The sequence below is a fragment of the Nothobranchius furzeri genome, chromosome 3, assembly GCF_043380555.1.
Source record: "Nothobranchius furzeri strain GRZ-AD chromosome 3, NfurGRZ-RIMD1, whole genome shotgun sequence".
NCBI classification, from domain to species: Eukaryota; Metazoa; Chordata; class Actinopteri; order Cyprinodontiformes; family Nothobranchiidae; genus Nothobranchius; species Nothobranchius furzeri.
The window spans coordinates 41,795,828-41,813,224 of record NC_091743.1 but is presented as its reverse complement, the minus strand read 5'-3'; the positions used below and the strand labels follow the sequence as shown (position 1 = coordinate 41,813,224).

The 17,397-nt window shown below is 43.0% G+C and overlaps 1 protein-coding gene across 13 annotated transcripts in view; it reads right to left on the bottom strand.

The window, feature by feature from the left end:
* The window catches only part of LOC107385828 (band 4.1-like protein 1), a 165,153-nt gene that overhangs the window by 58,369 nt on the left and 89,387 nt on the right, over positions 1-17,397 (bottom strand). For all 13 annotated transcript variants that reach the window (XM_054748293.2, XM_054748309.2, XM_054748324.2 and 10 more), the window contains exons 2-3: positions 6,487-6,618; positions 330-497 (exon numbers count right to left, since the gene is read on the bottom strand). In XM_054748293.2, the coding sequence (XP_054604268.2) occupies positions 330-497; positions 6,487-6,525 (207 nt within the window). In that variant the 5' untranslated portion in view covers positions 6,526-6,618. The remainder of the gene's footprint in view (positions 1-329; positions 498-6,486; positions 6,619-17,397) is intronic.

Sequence of the window (17,397 nt, the reverse complement as noted above, 5' to 3'; positions counted from 1 at the left end):
GAGCTGTGTGTCGCTGCAAGCCTCGCAGCTTTATCTTCTATCCTCTCTCTAAGAGTCTGCCTTCGGTTTCTTTTCTAGAAAGTGTGAATTCACCTGTTACACAGAGTCAAGTAGAGACAGAAGATGCTGTGAGAGGAAGACATGAACTCTATTAGTAAACGCATTACGGACATGTGAGGCTTTTTCTTGGCTTGGCTCGCAGCATTCTTACAATCTCTTCTTTTCTCTGATGTGGGTGAACAAAGAAACGCATCAACAAAGAAACCCGGTTCACTTAAAACATGCAAATCCTAATTAAAACTGTGCAAATGCTAATTGTTTTGCTGTACCTCACATTCTCCCTCGTAGTCGGAGGAATCCAGCAGTGTCACTCTGAAGGGGGCCGTTTTCAGCCGCTTGGAGCCTTTCTGAGGAGACTTCATGTTCTTGTTGGGGGACGTCTTCTCAGTCATGTCCTCTGCTTCTCTGTGGTCATCCACTTGTTTGGAATTGTGTTCCTTTATGAACAAAACACAACTGTTGAAACTCTTGGAAAAACACGATTATCGAGCAGATGCCTGGAACTGATAAAACCGTAACCATCACAGCAGAAATCTGGAGTTTTGGTCATGGGGCGCCATCTAGAGGCAGGAAAAATGTAACCTTCAGCCCCTCTCCCTACTTCTGTGCTTATGGCTGGAAGCAACTAGTCTGGCAAGCCAGACTAAATAAATGTATCATTTAGTCTGGCAACGCTCCACTGACGGCTCTCGGTCGTGGGTCGGGTCTACCGTTGTCTTTCAAACAATCTCCGCATGATCCTGGACAATGATCTACATGACGTAATCACTATTCAATTCAATTCAAGTTTATTTATATAGCGCAAAATCATGACAAGAGTCGTCTCAAGGCACTTTACATAATAAACATTCCAATACAGGTCAGTTCATTAAGCCAATCAGAAAAAAGTTTCCTATATAAGGAACCCAGCAGGCGAGTCTTTGTTTTGGTAGCTTTGGCGTTGACATCATCATAGTGCGCAACGTTCTGTGACTCTTCAAAAAAAACTGTGAAAACGCTGAAAAATGCTGGCAGCGGAGGGCTTAACTGATCAGGAAACGGCTGTCAGTGAACGAGTTAAAGGTGTGGTTCACTCATTCAAGCAATACATTTGTAGTGGTCTCTAGTAGGAATGACTGCCTTATAATTCGTACTCTAGAGGGAGAACAGCTCTGATGGAAGGTTTTGGAGTCTTATTTCCTGATATTTGGACATCTCACCTCTGATTGGCTAGCAGCAGCGTGACTCTACCACTGACTCTGTTTGCTCTGCAACATTGATGTTTTATCCACGCAAATAAAACAAGCCTGGAGGAGTTCTGCTGTGTGGTGGAGTTGCTAACGCTAACAGTTAGCTTCTACTAGTCGGGACATTCTGTGCTGTTTCCTGGACCCTAAAACAACAACAGTGTTCCCATCATGGGTGAATCCATGAATGGGAAGTGACAGTGTGACATAGATCTGCCAGGCTTTTCTAATCCTAGAGTAGCAGATAGGTGTAGGAGACTGTTGTCATGAATGAAAAACTCAGAGTGACCAATTATAATCAGAAATAATAATTAAGACATGATTTTTCAGTGTTCCACGCCTTTAAACATGGTTGAACATTAAAGAGGCACCAGCACAATCTGGAAAGTAAAATGAGTTTGTGTGATTTAATAGAAAATGAAATTCAGGTGAGATGAACCTTGGAGGCAGTCCTGCCGGCTGATGCGTAAAGTAAATCAGAAAATACATTTTGTTTTTTCAAACTCACTGAACCTCACAAGACTCAATAACCTCCTGTTCTTTATTTGTTGGTTTCCTTTTATTTTGCACCACCTTGATTTTTCCATAAAAAAGCTACAAATGTAAAGCACTTCTTTAAAAATAAAAGATAAGGGAAAAAAATCATCCTGATCTACATAAAGTATCCGGTACCTGAAAATCAGATGTTGAGAAATGACTGAATTAGTTGTTTTGTAAAAATGATGAAAATAAAGTTATACGCAAGTCATCATTTAGACGGGTAACACAGAGCACCACAGGTGCAAGGAGCCCCTTTATTCCTCCCAGCGTCTGCTCCTTCTTAGCTTCGGATTCGCTAAGCAAAAAGCACTAATTACATGCTGTAGTAACCACTGCTGGGGTGCAGCAGAATGGAGTCATTAGCAGTCCCTTAGTGACTGCACAAACCGAAAATGGACACAGCAGGGACAGAAGTGACCGAAAGAAAAGACAAAGATGCCTCAGAGGGATCTCCAGGTTTAATACTGTTCACGCACAAATATCAAATAATCTACTCGGAACACACTGTTGTACAGTGTTGGGACAAAACATCATTAAAATATATGTTTTAATTTAATTTTGTGCTATTTTTACTTTATTTGGTTAAAAAAAGAACAAATTGGTCTAAAAACCTTTTTTTAAATATTTTTTAAGCTGTTACATGTCAACACAACAACACCCCTTGAGTTTAGCAGCCTTTCTGTGGCTGTATCAGTCTGGTGTCTGGAACAAGGCTTGTGTTTACAGCACCGTGCAAACGTTTAGTTATGAGGCAGGCACGGAAAAATGCTGAGTACTAGGAATGCTTTCAGAAATATAAATAATTATTTTATATGTGAATCAATGACATTCAGAACTATCTTCTCGTTCTTTCGGTCATTACCCAAAGCTCATGACCATAGGTGAGGATTGGGACGTAGATCGACCGGTAAATCGAGAGCCTGGCTTTCTGGCTCAGCTCCCTCTTCCCCACGACAGATCGGCTCAGCGTCCGCATCACTGCAGACGCCGAACCAATCCGCCTGTCGATCTCCCGATCCCTCCTACCCTCACTCGTGAACAAGACCCCGAGATACTTAAACTCCTCCACTTGAGGTAGGACCTCTCCCCCGACCCGGAGGTGGCAAGCCACCCTTTTCCGGTCGAGAACCATGGTCTCAGATTTGGAGGTGCTGATCCTCATCCCAGCCGCTTCACATTCGGCCGCGAACCTACCCAGCAAGAGCTGAAGGTCAGAGCTGGATGAAGCTAGGAGGACCACATCATCCGCAAAAAGCAGAGACGAGATTCTCCTGCCACCAAACTCGACACACTCCACACCACGGCTGCGTCTAGAAATTCTGTCCATAAAAGTGATGAACAGAACCGGTGACAAAGGGCAGCCCTGGCGGAGTCCAACCCTCACTGGGAACAGGTCCGACTTACTACCGGCTATGCGGACCAAACTCACGCTCCTCTGGTAAAGGGACTGAATGGCCCTTAACAGAAAGCCACCCACCCCATACTCCTGGAGCGTCCCCCACAGGGTGCCCCTGGGGACACGGTCATAAGCCTTCTCCAAATCCACAAAACACATGTGGATTGGTTGGGCAAACTCCCTAGAGATCGCGGATACAAGCGGCCGAAATGAGTTTCCTCCGTAGGGTGGCCGGGCTCAGCCTTAGAGATAGGGTGAGGAGCTCGGACATTCGGGAGGGACTCGGAGTAGAACCGCTGCTCCTCCGGATCGAAAGGAGCCAGTTGAGGTGGTTTGGGCATCTGGTCAGGATGCCTCCTGGACGCCTCCCCGGGGAGGTGTTTCGGGCATGTCCTGCCGGCAGAAGGCCCCCGGGTCGACCCAGGACACGTTGGAGAGGTTACATCTCCAATCTGGTCCGGGAACGCCTTGGGGTCCTGCCGGAGGAGCTGGTGGACAAGGCCGGGGAGAGGACGGCCTGGAGCTCCCTAGTTGGGATGCTGCCCCCGCGACCCGGACCCGGATAAGCGGAGGAAGACGAGACGAGACGAGACGAGAACTATCTTCAGCATAAAAAACAAGGTGTCCTGTGGTGGTCCGGCCCCCACAGAGCCCTGATCCATCATCGTGGAGCATGTCTGGGATTCCATGAAGAAACGAAGGATGTGAGGAAGCCTACATCCACAGAAGATCTGTGGGTGGTTCTCTGAGATGTTTGGAACAACCTACCAGCCCAGTTCCTTTCACAGCTCTGGTCAAGTGTAGCTAGAAGATCTGGGGCTGTTTTGGAGGCAAAGGGTGGTCCCACCAGATATTGATTTGAGTTAAGATGTATTTTGTTTATTCACTGGTTTGTGGTAATTGATGAAAATAAATAATTATCATTTTCTGAAAACTGTCTTTGCAGCATTTACTCATGCCACCATAAAACATCTGAACAGTACTGCATGAAGTACCTTTTAATGTTACGACCGACCAAGGTGCTTTACAACAAATCGACTACAACACTGGTGGCGATGAGCTGTAGCGACTCCCACCCTGGAGCGCACTGACCAGCCAACGCTTTCTCACACCCAAAGCGTTGAAAAATGACGCTGGGTGACCAAGCGTTTGTTTCCGACGCGTTGGGAGCCCAAGAGCGTCGGAAACAAATGCTCGGTCACCCAGCGCCATTTTTCATCGCTTTGGGTGTGAGAATGTGTTGGACCAGCAGGCAAGGAGGGCAAAGTGTCTTGCCCAGCGACACGCCAACTGAGACACACACTGGGATGCAAACCTACAGCTTTCTTATGGAGGAACAAACTTCTCTGCCACCGACACGTAAGATATTTAGCAAACAGAAAACATCATACCTCTAAAAGTAGAAGGGATGGAAAATAAATGAGTGCAACAACAGAGTTCATGTCCCATTAAACATTTGAAATCTTTCAACGGGGTGAAGAGGAGCATTAATACAGCAAGACAGGACATTCTCTATCAGCTCCAAGGGAAAACCTGCATCAACCTAAATATGACCAAATGCAGTCACCAAGTATCAAGATATGTGGTGATAAGGACTTTTGCACAGATCCACAGGAAACTTTACAAGATTGAATGTCACGGTGATCAGAGATATGTTAAACATAAACAAATCAATACTTTGCTCAATACGTGAAAAGGTCAATGAATACTAACCAATGTAAAGGTCTATCACCAACCTGACTCACTCTTCTTCTGACAAGTCATGTTTCTATTTTTGGAACTTCAGGGAAAATTGTGGGAGGGGGAAACTGAGCGGGAGATAGGACGTCCCTGTCCTCTAGGGGCTGCATGACTTAACTTTTTTAAAGTCGACCATCGCTGGAGTTTTTGACAATTAAAATTGGGCCCACATTTTCTAAGTTAAACACATTTCTTTCAACAACGGTAGTTTCTGCTTCAGCCCTCTCCCCCCCTCCCCCTGCGCAGCGGCCGCAAACTCACTGATGCGCCTGCAGCCTCTCAGAGTTCCTGCTGCTCTAAACATTAGAATAATTATTTCGCGCTGGCCGCATCAGTGAGGTGTGTCACCGGAGAACAAAACAGGTGATGCGCCCCGCTCCACAGCAGCGAAATGCATCAGGCACAAATAAAAGACAGAAAACATAAAAGGAAATGAGCCGACATGAACGATCGCATGTTAAATTATTTTCTGAGGTGGCAACACTTGATTTGATAATGTTACTGTGGCCGTGCTCAGGACGCAGATGTCTGGAGCGCATTATCGATCAGAGCTTTGCATGTGCAAGCTGGTTAAGGTTAGGATGGAAGTGAGGGGAAGGTGAAAATGCAAGAGGGTAAAGGTCACAATTTGGTCAGATGTCCGTTTTACGACGGGCGTCAGATACCGATGGTCTGGCACTGCGCGTCGGTATCTGACGCGCTGTGACAGAGCATCGGTATCTGACACGCAGGGGCTCGTCACCTGCTGACTTTTCCGAGGACTGCATCTTGTCGTTCATTATCACGTGACAGCGACTAGTCGCTGAAAGGTATAAAAAGTCATTACAGTGCAGTGAAGTTGACTAGCTGATACAACCCCTACTGTCCTCTCAGCTGTTGTGTCTCCATGCAAATTCAGCCCTTTCAGGACTTGTGCGGAGCCAGCACATTGCGACTGCTTTGGCAGTGAGTGACGTCACTGGTCAGAGCCAAACAGCGTTCACACTAAAATATTAACATTAAAAGCATTTATTCCATCAAAGTGTACCACAATTTAATCCCTTCAGAGGACGAGAGCAGCTGTGTGATGTAGTATGTGGCATTCAATGACCCGAAGAAGCTACGACTAAAACCTTTTTGAGTTTTATACGGCTTAAACTGACTCAGACTAAAACACATTTTCATCATAAAGACTCACCTGCTGTGAACTATAATATCTGTTTAAAAAGCAAACGGTTATATTTGTCTAACTCACTGAACCAAGTTGGCAAGTGTCCAAAAAAATGTCGCTCTGCATGTTTTTAGATGTTATAGAACATTTTTTAGGACACCACTGAAGGTCTCGGGTGTTATAGAAGTGATAACTGTTATAAGTTTGAGACTTCACATTTAAATAACTGCATAAAATCACCATTTGAGGTTTTATGTAACTGAAGATCCTGAGATGCTCAAGGTCTCCGTAACAAATTCTGAAGTTGTTTGGGTTTTTATTTTTTCACTAAAGTTTTAGCGGTAATGTGTTTGTAAAATCTTGTCCACACTGACCTGTCTGGCCATCTTGCTGTCAGAGGCAACGTCCAGCATGCCTGCTGCTGCCCCCTGCTGTCGGGGAGGACTCCTAACGTGTTGTTTTCACCTCTGACCCAGAGCGTACTTCAGCTGCTTTAGAGAAGCAACCTGTGAAAAAAATAACAAAAACACAAATACATAAATATTTTAGCTCATAGGAGCCATCTCTTCACAATGCCAAGTCAACAGTAGCTGACTTTGTCCTCAGAGCCAAATAAACATTATCTAGTAATCATGTTGTCTTATTTCTTTGTTAAGGGTGTGTGTTTGGCCCGTTAAAGGTAGCTGAGATGTCTGCTGCAAGGAAACATTTCATAACAGAACAATGTCCAAACAATGCTCTGGTTCAGGACTTTTCAGCAAGTTTTGTTGGCACGAGATGAAACCAACTAAATAAGAGATTATCTGAACTATCAATAAATCCCATCAGAACCAAGGAAGTGAGATAGCTTCACTTTAAGCTAACTCTAGAAGAAGAGTTGTGAGTTTATTAAACAATTTGTGTAAAACATGTCAAAAGTAAAAGAAGCAACTCCCTGTTTGGTAACAAGCATCACCAGAAAATGACATCCCAGTTTGTTGATATCTATGGAAGCGTATTGTTATGATTGAGAGGAATAAAGGGTAGCGTGATGAATTGTCCATCTTTGACCTAAAGGCCCTGCTCTATTTGCTCTGCCCAAGCAGAAACACAAGTTTCTGGCACAAGCCTAATCTACAAGATATGGGCCAAGGCCACTCATGCTCGGTGCTCTTATCTAAACTGTTGCTTCCTCGGACAGCACAAGAAAGAAGAAAGAAGACGAATAACTCTTTCTCTTTAAATAATAATCAAATAACTTTGTTAGTCCAAATAATCATGTGAAGCTCAATGTTCAATCGGTCTGTGAAATAATATTAATTACTTGATATTATAATCCTATGATAGTATATAATAAGTAATATAACCTTAAATATTTACACTAGACTGATCACACGTAATGTTAAAATCACATGACACATTCCTTTTTCTGATCCAATCAGAACCTTCCAGATCTGACGCGAGGCGTGGTTTTGTTGGTGTTTATTTTGTTGTCAAATTCTGATTCGATCATAAATCAAAACATCTGAATTATAAAACTAATTCCCACGTCACCCTTAACTCAGTTCCAAGCATTCTAGAGAAGTTATCGGAGTGGCCAATCCGTAACTTTCCTCTTAAAGCCGAAATAACCTAACGACACGCTGGATTAAATCTGTTGCATGTTCCACCTGGTGCAACGGTTCCTTCAGAATAAAAGCTGAACCATCACAACCCTTGAGGGTCTTGCTGATGCCAATAAACTGTCGTGACCTGGGAGTAACTCAAGACTGGAAGGGTCAGCAACCATTGCATATCTATAGGCGTCGGTTCCAAGAGGGTCCAAGCTGGACCCCCGACATTCCGGATCTAAATGGGGACTTCCGTTGGGGTACGTAGACCGACAGATGGCGTCTCAATGTGTGTTATAATCTCCAACCTTAAAGCTTAGAGCGAAACACCATCTCACTCCCATCAGAACTAATCGTTTCTCCAGATTTGCTGGTTCTGAACATGTTTCACACACACATCCTCCTCAGTCTTACTCCACCTTAGTTCATCATCACATAGTGTTTAAAGTTAGTCTTGTTCAAATTGTTTAGAAATAAATCTTTTAGCTTTTTAAACCTGACTCGCTCTTTGTCTTGGAGTTGATATGAAGTGTTGCTCAATCCCTGCAATAAAAAGATCCGATCTTCTGGTTAAATTTATTCAAAGATCCATTAAGGTGATATTTCATATTTTATGATATTTCACATTCTATGGTTTCTAATTAAATGTAAGAACATCTTCTCTACAAAAGGATCAATAGTTCGAAATAAGTGTTTCTCATTATTACGTGATAGAAATTTGGTTTTAAAAAGAAACCTTCCCTGAAAATGGTGCATAAATCAACAAATTACTGTCACTAGCTCTCTTCTCTGCTGGCTCTGCCGCACACACCTGGTTGCTAAGGCAACAGACTGACAGGTTTTCATGCTGTTTAAGTGTAATAACACGTAATGTCCAGCAATGGTCAGTTTAGGTACTGTTTGACCTTTCAACATCTATTCAACATCTGGTCAGAAAGGAGACACAACATTGCACGTGGTCCCTTTAAACAGCCTGCCTTCCTCACCAGCTGGAGTCGGAGCTTGCAGTTCTGACAGAAATAATGAAAAGATAAACAATAACATTCTCTCCCACCAAGGTTCCTCACACAGCAACTCTTTTATCTAAGCTCCTTGCCTCACAGAAGAAGAAGAAAAGAAGATTTTTTAAATTAAATATGAACTTCTGAAATTTACAAACTAGATAATCATTAAATAAGCATTTGTTATTGCTACTTATAATAATTATAAAACAATGAAATGTTTTCATTAATCTATGCTTAAGGATATATGTTAGCATGTTTACTTGACAAGGTCATCATCATTTGCACTCACACAAGGACAAAGTAAGGTAAAAGTTAAACGCATGACATACGGTTAACCTTTCGCCCAGTTCAGAGCCTCCTAATCAAAGAGGGTGTGTCTCTGAGATTCTTGGTAATATCCCTCAAACTTGTCAACTTTTGGTTGGCTGTTTATTCATAACATCAATATATTAAAACTAGATTACTCAGGTTTCCCATCAGTTTGTTCAGCTCACCAGCTTGAGAGTTCTAGAGGAAAGCTTTAGACCGGCCATCTTTAGCAGAACCTCTTTAACCAGCAAAAATTTTGACACGTCGTCAAAACCTTTTAAACCTTTTTCGCACCTGAGAAGCTGATAACAACAAGATAGTTCCTGCAGAACAAATCTGATGCAAAACTCCTTCAGAGTTAATTTTAAGACGCTCGGTTTCATCCATCTGTCGTGACCCGAGACATCTCCGGACTGAAAGAATCGGTACCTCGGTACTCTACAGCCTCCCGTGCTAGCGGTCATCCGACCTCTCTCACTTTCGGATCCATCAAGAGGGTCTCTGAATCCAGGTAATGTAGGCACACAGATAGCATCTGAATGTGGTTTTAATAATAACAACTTTATAGCTTAACGTAAACCAAATTCTTTATAACCAAAACTCAGCTCTCTGAGACACGGAAATTCTGACTCCATTGTATTTACACATAGGTTCTACATCACCTTTAGTTCCATCCATCACAGTACATGTTTAGTTACTCTGTCAAGTTTTAATTGTTTCTAAAATAAATTCTTACTTTTATAAACCTGACTGTTTCTTGAATCAAAATGAAGTGTGTACAATCCCCTAAAGAATAAAATAATCCTAGAATCCTCTGATTAATCATTAAAGACCAAGCAGGTTGATATTCTATATTTAAATGGAGTATCCCAACTTATGGGTCACAAGTGGTGTTAATAATATATTAAGCTCTTAAAGCAATTTACCTAACCCAACATACTATTTATTAACTTTACATAAAAAACACAAAAAATATGTCTACTGTAATATCCAAACATACTTTTTATGGATATAATGTCATTCATGATGGAGGGGGCATGGGAGTTTGCCCAACCAATCCACATGTGTTTTGTGGATTTGGAGAAGGCTTATGACTGTGTCCCCAGGGGCACCCTGTGGGGGAAGCTCCAGGAGTATGGGGTGGGTGGCCTTTTGTTAAGGGCCATTCAGTTCCTTTACCAGAGGAGCGTGAGTTTGGTCCGCATAGCCGGTAGTAGGTCGGACCTGTTCCCGGGGAGGGTTGGACTCCGCCAGGGCTGCCCTTTGTCACCGGTTCTGTTCATTACCTTTATGGACAGAATTTCTAGGCGCAGCCGTGGTGTGGAGTGTGTCGAGTATGGTGGCAGGAGAATCTCGTCTCTGCTTTTTGCGGATGATGTGGTCCTCCTAGCTTCATCCAGCTCTGACCTTCAGCTCTTGCTGGGTAGGTTCGTGGCCGAGTGTGAAGCGGCTGGGATGAGGATCAGCACCTCGAAATATGAGACCATGGTTCTCAACCGTAAAAGGGTGGCTTGCCAACTCCGGGTCGGGAGAGAGGTCCTACCTCAAGTGGAGGAGTTTAAGTATCTCGGGGTCTTGTTCACGAGTGAGGGTAGTAGGGATCGGGAGATCGACAGGCGGATTGGGTCGGCGTCTGCAGTGATGCGGGCGCTGAGCCGATCTGTCGTGGTGAAGAGGGCGCTGAGCCAGAAAGCCAGGCTCTCGATTTACCGGTCGATCTACATCCCAATCCTCACCTATGGTCATGAGCTTTGGGTAATGACCGAAAGAACGAGATCGCGGATACAAGCGGCCGAAATGAGTTTCCTCCGTAGGGTGGCCGGGCTCAGCATTAGAGATAGGGTGAGGAGCTCGGACATTCGGGAGGGACTCGGAGTAGAACCGCTGCTCCTCCGGATCGAAAGGAGCCAGTTGAGGTGGTTTGGGCCTCTGGTCAGGATGCCTCCTAGACGCCTCCCTGGGGAGGTGTTTCGGGCATGTCCTGCCGGCAGGAGGCCTCCGGGTCGACCCAGGACACGTTGGAGAGGTTACATCTCCAATCTGGTCCGGGAGCGCCTTGGGATCCTGCTGGAGGAGCTGGTGGAGAAGGCCGGGGAGAGGACGGTCTGGAGCTCCCTAGTTGGGATGCTGCCCCCGCGACCCGGACACGGATAAGCGGAGGAAGACAAAGACGAAGTAAAAAGGTTTCAATTTTTTTTTATGTGAAAAAGCACAAACAGGAAGTCAACTTTTACTCTGAAAGCTGCAGCTTCACTAGAATAGAAAAAGCATCGCAAATTAGCAAGGACAAGAATTCAGCGCGAGGGCTGTTTTCTCTGTTTTCCAAGGTGGAGGATGGTTTGAAGTGTGGAGGAATATGTATGTTTACTATATATCATTACTGCTTCTCAAAAAGGCCCAAACACTCCCTCTAACTCCATCGTCTCCCTTCGTTTCCTCTGGACGAGATTCAAACATCTCGCAAGATGTCAGCTCAATACTAAACACATTTCAACACAAACAAATTTCTAGTTATCACAAGAAACGTCACCTACGCGTTTCCCCTGCAGCAGCAGCAACATGCTTCCGTAGATATTAAAGACATTTTGAATATTTTTCTTTTGGACTTTTTAAAATGTGACATTTTTAAAGCCCATATTACTCATCTCTAGTTTCACTCGGTGATATTTATGTTTCTTGTAGCATTTAAAGCTGCACAACCATCATTCAAAGTAAAATGTTTAGTTTTGAAGATGTTCCTCTTAAACTTGGTCTGAAGCAGCAAGTCAGAAACAGTCTTGAACCCTAACCCTCTACTCAGAATCTCACAGCCACACTTTCCCTCCAACCAGAACATTTACACTAAATCTGAGAGAGACAGATAAGAACCATTTATTTAATAAAGACATCCTCCAATCCATCACTCACATACATGAAATCAGACGTTCACTCATCTCCAAGTGTGGAAGAGGGCTTGTGAAGATTCAGTCTGTACTCAGATGAGTCTTATTTTAAATGTGCTGCATACTTGAACAGATAAAAACCACATGGGTGTAAAATAAAGCAAAGACTCAAAGGTGTAAACTTTACAGCTGGTTTCACCAACTCCCCTCTGCAGTTAACAGGCTGATCAGAACCAAACAACAACAAAAAACCTGTTCAGTCAGTTTAGAGAGGTGTGTACTTTATACATGTCCTAACAAAAGAACCGCAGCAAAGACACCACAGACCGTCGGCTCTCTCCTACATTGGAATGAATAACTTCTGAAATGAATACATGGATCATCAACAGATGTAGTTTTCATAGCAGATGTTTTATTATTATTAATATGAGACTTAAATCATCCAGATATCTAATTTTTAGGAGGCTGCAGTTGCAAATTTACATCAGCAAGTGGTAAACTTGTAGCAACGCAGGCCATCACATAGTCTGGTCATGACCAATATAAAGATCTCAGTCGTGGGGCGGAATTCACCGTTGCTGTTCTAAATGCATCTGCACGCAATTGGACAGCGCTGGGACCAATCAGAGTAGCGGACATTGTGACGTATTAATCACCACAGAAATCAGTCAACAGGGTGGTACGCCCTACACTGTCGGAGAAGAAGAAGAAAAGGCAATTACATCATTTTTCTAATTACATGACTTCCTCAAAGAAAAGCCCAAATCTAAATAATTTAAAGTTGATGCCGAGGCTTTTTCAAACAAGTGCTGTTCCTGAGCCAATGCCATCTTTGTAGGTTTTCTCTGGTGCTAAGCCCAACGTTGCTCTACGAAGCTAGAGCGCTGTGATTGGTCCAGACTGCACTTAGCCGAGCCAACCCTAGACTTGCTGAGGCAACAATGGGGCGTGACTAGACCAACCTGGAGAGCAAACAGTTTATCTAGATTTCTAGGCTGGTAAAGTTGAGCTGTTCAAAAACACAGAGAAAATCTTAACTCATTAACTGCCATTGCTTCTTTTTACTGTGTGGGCGTTGGAACGAGCCCCCGCACCGTGAGAACAAACATCCCAGCTCTAAAGCCGATCTTCATCCACATACATCACACGTCACGTGATCAGGAAGCAGAACATCCATGTGTTAGGAGATCGTTTTTGGGCCGCTGTTGTAAAAAAAAGTGAGGCGCAAACCGGAAAAGCTTCTGCCGATCACAATTCGACAACGGATTATGAAAGAACGGATAACGCTCGAAATACGCGGATTCCTCCTGATGTAAGAGGCGAGTCTACTCTTTGTTTTGTTGTTTTGGCGTCGACATCATCCTAGCCTGCCACTTTCTGTGACTCTTAAAAAAACTGTGAAAACACTGAAAAACGCTGGCAGCGAAGAGCTTTTCTGATCAGGAAACGGTTGGCAGCGGATGAGTTAACAAAAGCTGCTCAAGTAAGAATCAAGTATCGAAGCTTGATTGTCTTGATATGTGCTGTAGTTTCCTACGCAATCACTATATTACATTGCTGCCATCACTGATGTATAGTTTGGGTATAAAATAAAGTTAATAAATAAGCATGAAAATGCAAATAAACTATCAAAACATATAAAAATGATGGAACAACGTGTCTAAAAACCAACATGTGCAGTAACGATACATAGAAAAAACTGTGTTGTTGATGCATGTCATTTATCAGCAGTAACCTCACCAGCACATAAAACACAAAAAGGTGCCTTTGAGTTCAGTCTTTGAAGTGTTTACAGAAGTGATCTTCATTCAGAAGGAAAACAAAGTCTACAAAGGGGGGTGTGATGAGACTGCTTTAAAGAGCAAGTCACCCCCAAATAAACTTTTTTTTGCTGATAAACTAAATAAACGAGTGTCTAATCGTGCTGCAGACACGTGTCGTCAATAATTTGGCACTTCAGTGCATCTTAGTTAAAATTTAAATATTCTGCCTAAAACTGGCAGTGTTGTGCCGTTGTCAGGGAAAAACTCTGCACTGTATTTGAATTTAAATCTGCCACCGCTATTGGCTAAGAAGTATGTATGATGTAAACTGGTACATTATAATGTCACAATGCTGTCGTGAGCCTGAGTGTGTGTGTATTTGTTAGCGGCTCCGCCCTCTCGGTCTGCCAGGCAACAGCATGTGTTGCATTTTTCAAACATGAAGTGGGAGTGGAGTTAGACTCTGGTAGGGGTTGACTTGCTCTTTAAATAAAAATCTGAATAATTGCACAGCCTTCGTGTTTTTACCCATCTTGGGTTGAAAGGTTACAAAAACATGTGTGCAGTTATGTCCCATGACCTGAATAAGTGGTTGATTGAGCCAGACTTTATATTTTTGAGTAATTTAGTAGCAGCACTTCTTTTTTTCCTTCAAATCTTCCTCTGGGAACGTTTCTACGTTCATAGGCTCTCTCACTTAAGGAATCCCAGACACACTAGTCCGTTGGATCGCAGTCCAGACTTATTGGTGCCACTCATCCTTTGTATGACAGCAGAAACTACTCCCTCCTAATGCTGTTGTCGTTGAGGTAGAAAATGATGTAGTTGTGAAACATATGATGGCCAGTAGCGGTTTTAGGCACGGGCAGACAGGGCAGTTGCCCGGGGCGGCATTTTTTCATGACACAAAAGGGGCGCACAAGCGCGGAGTAAAAAAAAAAAAAAAAAAAAAAGGAAATCTGCGCCGCACCGAGGTTTTCTATTATCTGTCATATGACAGTGTCTGGATTGGAAACAGCAAGTTGGCGCCCCCTGCAGCTGCAGGCGCTCCTGCTGACTGAGAACGTTCACGTGCACCGTGTGTGTATGAAGAACAGGAAGGGGAGGGGTGCGGCGGGGGAATACACCTCTGCGTCTTTCCCAAATGAAATGAGCGTGCAGGGGCTGAATCAACTGTATTAACATGGCTAAAGTCAATCACATCTTAACGTTCTTCCATATTTCATTCATAATATCATAAACACAGGCCTATCATTCTTTCAGGTTTCTCTGAATTGTGTGAAATGGCCGAATAAAAAAAGGAAAAACAAAACGATTTTGTGGTCACCCCCCCATCAAGGTCAAATAGTTTAGTCCTGACTAAAGGAAACTTGTTGAGTCAAGAGCCAAACAGAAGAGATGAACATAAAAAGGCTACAACCACCAGTTGCCCCATTCAGGGGGAAAAAAAGAAAAAAGAGGAGAAAGATAAAGGTATGTAGCTCTCATGATGCATGTTTTCAATGTTTTGAACCAGTTAACGGTTAAATGCGGTCAACTAATTGCTAACAGAGCTAATAGGGCTGAAATATTTTAACGAATATTCAAATGGTTTGAAAAAAGTCCTTGAATCGTTTTTTACTGATTCAAACTATGATTTGCTAAATGCTCGCTGCAGCCTGCGGCCTGCCTGAACAACAACAAACACATGTTGATCATGTTCACATAATAATAAATAAAACAACTGTACAAGCAGAAGAAAACTCCCCAGTCACCACTAACTATCCTGTTTATTTATTGCAGATGGCTGCACTGATTATTTTTTACATGATTTGTTCTGTAAAAGTTGGCATTTTTGGTAGTCTACAGTTTTTTTATGTCAGTTTAAATTACAATTTCAGAGGCAATTGTAAAATATTATGGATCATGATAAAGATCTATTGGAGATCCACCCCAACTTTTGGACTGCTCTGCCAGTCACTGTGGCTCAAGCTGAGAGGAGCTTTTCAAAACTTGATCAAGTCATACCTGAGGTCAACTATGTTTCAGGGGCGGCTCACTAACCTGGCTCTGATTAGTATCAATCACTCAGTAGGGGAGCAGATTTCATATGATGACATTATTGATGACTGTGCATCAAGGTTGGGTTTTAATTTTAGTTTGTTTTCTGTTCTAAGTGCAATGCTGTAGTGATTATCTTTAGTTTGTTACGTGTGAAACATTTTTGCTATTTAGAATATTTATTATCTATTATGTTCATATATTCTTAATATTTAGTTATTGTTTGTTTTTGTATATTTGATTCTATATATTTTGATACAGTATATAATGCATAGTGCTTTACATTCTTACAACTTCATAGTAATTAATGTAAATATGTGCAACTTAGAAAAATGAATGTTCAATAGTCCTTCTAATAAAACATGCCTGTTTGTAGAAAACATGCGTGTGTTCGTGCAGGTGGGGTGGTGTGGTGGTGGTGGTGGTGGGGCGGTTGGGGGGGGGGGGGGGGGGGGGCGCTCAAAGGGGGCCTCGCCCGGGGAGTAATTCGATGTAGAACCGCCACTGATGATGGCAGTCAACATAAATCCAACCTTATTCAGGGGAAACCGGGCAGAACAAAAGCCAGACCTCCATTTTTGAGATAGTTTTGATCCCACAGAAACACTGGTAAAGATCTGAAGCTGGAATGTTCAGGATTTATTCGGAACGTTCTTATTTTCAAACAAGAAAAAGTCCATCAACCTCGATATAAGGAACCAACATTAAAGTCTGACATTTTTGGTCCAGTTCGTATGAAAACTAAACCAGCTTCTCCTGAACATTTAAAGCGCTCTAATGACAACCAGAATACGTCGAACTCCATCTATCTTCTTCCAGATTTAGATCACGTCATGAGGCAGCCTTACGACTTCAGAAAGTAATGTTTAAAGGGGAATCTTAGCTCTAAGGAGGAAGCATGATCAAAGGAAATGAATGAATATTCTGACAGACTAGAAGAAGCATGGGAGGAGAGATCACACAGCACAAGATTACACACCCACATTTCACCCATTACATGCATGTTACCACATTCCAACTAGACCCGGTAAAACGAAACAAGATCATTTGTGTTGGACGTGTAAAACAGAGACGGTGTAAAGAAAGCGTGTGTAAGTGAGGCCATTGTGCCTCTGGTGCAGTTCAGTAAATCTATGAACCCCTGTTCCTCGGTTCTGATCCCACGTACCATCATTTGTACCAGTTCCCATTCCAGACTGGAATAGTTGTCAGGACCCTGCATACCATTACAAAAAACAAGCAGCACTGAGACTGGCCTTGATTCAGGCTTGTCGCGAAATACAGTCACCAGTGAGACTTGATCATTCATCCGGCTGTGAGTCAGGCCACATGTGTAGGTCTTCAGGTTTAGCTATCTAACCGTGTTAATCTGGCTGAATTATTCTGATTTTCCTACAGAAAGTCCCACGCTGCACCTGAGACCGCTGCTGCTGCAAACATGACGAAATAAAAACAACGACTGAATTCTGTTATAATAGTGTGATATGAATCTGAAGGTGAAATCAAGGTTTGTGGATTATTGTTTGCATGAAGCCCCTTGAGTCCAGAAGAAATGGCTTTGAGTTTCAGGGTTTTGTTCTTTGCTGTGGTTATAAAAAGCATCAAACAACCGTGTTGTTTTAGACGACTGTGTTTCTATTTGGTGTCAGAACCCCATGGGTATGAGGGCTGCTATGAGCACGATGCACAAATAAACCT